Genomic DNA, 4,674 nt, shown 5'->3' with positions numbered 1-4,674 from the left:
TGATGATTTCTTTTTTTTTTTTTTTTTTCGGTACGTGGGCCTCTCCCTACTGTGGCCTCTCCCGCTGCGGAGCACAGGCTCTTGACGCGCAGGCTCCGCGGCCATGGCTCACGGGCCCAGCCGCTCTGCGGCACGTGGGAACTTCCCGGACCAGGGCACGAGCCCGCGTCCCCTGAATCGGCAGGGGGGGTCGCAACCACCGCGCCACCAAGGAAGACCCCTCCTTTAACTTGTACAGTGCCCAAAAGATGTACCCATTGATTTTAACTGATATTTTCTACTTGCCCACTCTAAGAGAAATTTAATTTCACCGGTAACAGGAACCTGATGTTAATATGTGTTCCTTAACTTTTTCCCATGCTTATACTCCCACTGCTCCGGAGGAAACTTATTGTCAGAATGGTTACTTTTCTGGTGCATAACGGGGTTGGGCAATAAAAATAGCTCATGCTTATTGAGCGCTTACTGTGTGACAGGCAGTGTTGCAGCCCTTCACATATCCTCACAAGACTGTGACTGTTGGGCTATTATTATCATTAATAGAGGCTTTGTTGGCTATATGTCCCACTCCTCATAATTAGTAAGCAATTCTGGCTCCAGAACTCATGCCCTTAACAAATACACTATAAGGTGCTAGAATCAGAGAGTTGCAGTTCGCTTGTACATGAACAGAGCTGATAGATAAAGCTCATTAGAACAAAAGAAAAGAGTTTGACGTGGGGCTTAGGCATGTGAGAAGTTCCAGGTCGCCACTGGCTACAAATGATCAGAGTAGAAGATGAAATTTTTAAGAAATATTGTGGCAGGTCATAAATTTGATCTTTTATAGTAGTCTCTAAGTGATGCAAGTGAAAGATTGGAATTATCTTTTAAATCATGGTTTGGCGGCTGGAATTAGCTTCCTTGAATACGGTCACATATAAGAACGAGCTATATGGGCTCTCAGTGTTGATCTGTATTGCATGGTGGCTTTGATAGTCTGCTGCTAAATATGCAAACTGGTTACACAGCCAAACAATCAATGGGGCAAAAGAGATATAAATAATAAAGCTAGAAGAGACATAGCAGAGTGCCTGGACAAATCCTCGGAATTGTAAATTTCGCTCATATTTGAGCCTATACATGTTGCTAGACACAAATACATAGACAAACATTATGCATTTTAAAGTTTTCAGAGTAGAGAAGTCTTATATTCAACAAGCTCAGTGGTGAAAAATCAGGGATATCTTTCAGTTCATTTCCTTTCTTCCTGTAATATGGCACCATAGTTTCTTTATGGCTTTCTTCATCTCCATGTTTCTCAGTGTGTAGATTAGAGGGTTGAGCATGGAAGCAATGATAGTATAAAAAAGAGTGAACACTTTGTCTTCTGGTAAAATAGTTGCTGGTCAAATATAAATAAAGAATAAAGGAGCAAAAAAGAGGGCCACCACAGTGATGTGGGAACTGCAGGTGGAGAGAGCTTTGCGGCGATTCTTTACAGAGTAGGACCTGACAGTATATAAGATCATAGCGTAAGATATCAACAAGACCACAAAAATCACCAGGCTCATCAGGCCCGAATTGGCAATGACCAGGAGACCGATTCTGCTGGTGTCAGTGCAGGCCAGTTTCAGCAAAGGATACACATCACAGAAGTAATGATCTATTTCATTGGGGCCACAGTAGGGTAAAAAGATGGCCAGGAGAAACTGACCAAAGGAATGCAGGAATCCCCCAGCACAGGAAGCAGCGATCATGGCACCACACTTCTGTCTGGTCACGATGACAGTGTAATGCAGGGGCTTGCAGATGGCCACATAGCGGTCATAGGCCATCCCTGTGAGGGTGAAGACCTCGATCCCCGCGAAGAAGTGCATGGTAAAGAGCTGTGTCAGGCAGCCATTGTAGGAAATGGTCTTCTTTACTGCCAGCAAGTCAGTGATCAACTTGGGGGTCACAGTGGAGGTATAGCAAAGGTCTGAGAGAGAGAGGTAACTCAGGAAGAAATACAGAGGCTGGTTAATAAGTTGACTGCAGGTGATAGAAATCATGACAAGTAGTTTTCCGATCAAAATTGCAATGTAACAAAGCAAGAACAGTAAAAAACAGACGACTTCAATTTCCTTTTTCTGAGAAAGTCCTAAGAGAATAAATTCCGTGATGTTATTATTATTTTCCATGACTCAGAGCAGTTTGTAGCCAGCTGAAATTAGATAATTAGATAATTATCAATTCTTATAAATATTTAAATATAGTGTTGCATATCATTCCTCATCATGGGGCAGATCATAATGGAAAGGGTCCAAAAGTTGAAGAAAATGATTTGATTTTTATTTAGGAAGTCTTTCCTGGAGTTCTTTTTTTCCCTTTCTTGAAGACGTTAATTACTGGTTAAAATCTTAGGTATCTGAGATGAAGGCTGACGTTGTAGAATGCAGTATATTTACGTAACCATTCTATTGGCATGTATTAGCAAACATAACTGGATATTATGCCCTGGTAGAATTCAAGAAATGGTACTGTAGAAAAAAAAATCAGATCTCTCTTTCCTGTTCTCACTGTTTATTATTAGAAAATACACACAGAAATGAAATATCGAGTGAAAATACAAATAGTGCAAATATATGAAGTATAATATGTGGATAACATTATATGTGAGAAATTTCCTGCCGTCTCTCCTAGGTGGAAAGGGGATAGATAGAAAAAAACCAGCAAATTTGGAATCATGAGACATATACACATGGCCAAAATCGGCTATATTTCTCTTGTGCTTAATTTATAAATATAATTAATTTACAAATATGCTTAATTTACAAATAAAATATTATATTTTATAGTCAACCAAAAGGATAACAAGCAAAGTATAATGATCTCTATTTTTGAAAACATTTATCATCTCAGACTTTTAAAATATTTGTCTTTGACATTCAGCAAGGCATTCAAGGATAATAAAAAGTTTTGCTTGAATTTTAGTCTCATACGATGGCTTACTCACTTGCATAAATTGGCTTCTTTCCAATTGATGTACACAAACTCTTCAACTCGTCTTAATAATCAGCCATCCTGAAAATGCATGCTCCTTTCTGTCCCTACATCATCCATCTTAGTATTTCAGGCTGGCTTTTCTTACTTTCATTCCTGTTATTTCTACCTTCTCCTCCTCCACACATTGCTGTAAAGTAAGACCAGCTCTAATCATGTGTTAATAACTATTACACCTTAGGATAATCAAAATCTTTCTACTGGTAGAAGTTCAAGAATCATAGGCTAAGGGAGAACTACTGAGAGACAATCATTCCACTAAATCACACCATAAATTCTCTACTTCAGCTATGTAAAACACTGGACCTTAGTATTTAAAATATTTTATTTTGTTTACTCCTAACTTCAGAGCCAATATAGTCACAATTTATTTTCAAAGCTGTAACACTCCCCTCCTTTATTCCCTTTCAGTGTAATTACCATTCAACTTTGTATACATAAAGTAGGATTTTGAAGAGGATAAAACATAAATCAATCTAGTGTATGAGAGTTATCATCAATGACCACAAAATGACATTTTGATATGCTTCATACTGAATAATGAAGAGGGGATATTTGTAGTGGTCAAACAAGCCATCTCATTCAACTAACAATTACATTTTAGGCTTTTAAAATTATTCCCAATCATTTAAAAGAATGCAGCGCTCTACTCTAACTCCTCCCTTAAATTATATTCTTCCGATTTGGTGGGAAACACTGGAAATTAAATATTCAGCCACAGTTTATTCTTTATTTCACACTTCCTGCATGAACTGATCAATTAACTTTTCTCAGCCTTTTCTTTCCCTCACAGGTTTTCCAAAATCCTGCCTCTGTGAGATTCTTTATCAGATAACAGGTCAAATTATATTTGAAAAAGACAATGTAAATGCCATTTTGAGAAAAGTGTGTTTGCAGGCTGAAAGTGGAAAATCAATGAAATGATTATGAATTGTCAAGAAAATAAACAAAGGATTTTAAAATGCAGATTATTTTGTTTATCAATATTTGGATATTTCATACAAAACACAAAACTCTTTTAAAAATTGTAATCATGTAAATGCACTCAGTCTAGTATATTAGAAAGAGGGGGAAATGTGAAAAAAGACCTATCAATTAATTTACTTTTTAAAATACAAAATCTATATAATGCATGACTCAAAAACTATAATCTATATTTCTGAATAACTTGAAAGTATTTTCCCTATTTTTAATTATTTCTATAGAAAATAAGAAAGTATGACTAATATATCTATAAGAATCATTTTATATTTTCATATTTTAAAAAATAAATAATATCAACTTAGAAGATATTCTTTAAAATACTGGACTATTTGGAAAATGAAACAAATATTGTCTCCTTCATCTTGTTGTACTATTTCCTAACTTCGATTTATAACATGCTGCATCCCTTTTTTATACTTCAGTTTAACCATAAGTAAGCTGTGGGAGTTAAACTAGATCTTTAAGGACCGCCTCTGGACCTGAACTGTCCATGGTTCTGACAAAAATTAGGAGGTGTCAGCAGCTGGGTGTTGATAACTACTTATTTTCTAAACACGTCAAAATAAATTTACAACTCACCTTCGGGTTATTGTCTCTGTTATCTCCCTTAAGATTAACTGATCCAGTCTCAGAATCACAGCAAAGTTGGTCTTTTCCCCAGAAAGA

General features: G+C 36.8%; 1 protein-coding gene across 1 annotated transcript; it reads right to left on the bottom strand.

The window, feature by feature from the left end:
• Positions 1-1,229: 1,229 nt before the first annotated feature.
• LOC112402025 (olfactory receptor 4P4-like) lies at positions 1,230-2,162 on the bottom strand. The gene is given in 1 exon segment (XM_024748549.1): positions 1,230-2,162. A coding segment is annotated over 1 exon segment (933 nt).
• Between the last annotated feature and the right edge of the window lie 2,512 nt (positions 2,163-4,674).

Source organism: Neophocaena asiaeorientalis, unplaced genomic scaffold, assembly GCF_003031525.2.
Source record: "Neophocaena asiaeorientalis asiaeorientalis breed wild unplaced genomic scaffold, Neophocaena_asiaeorientalis_V1.1 scaffold43, whole genome shotgun sequence".
NCBI lineage: Eukaryota > Metazoa > Chordata > Mammalia > Artiodactyla > Phocoenidae > Neophocaena > Neophocaena asiaeorientalis.
This window is presented reverse-complemented; position numbering and strand designations above follow the sequence as displayed.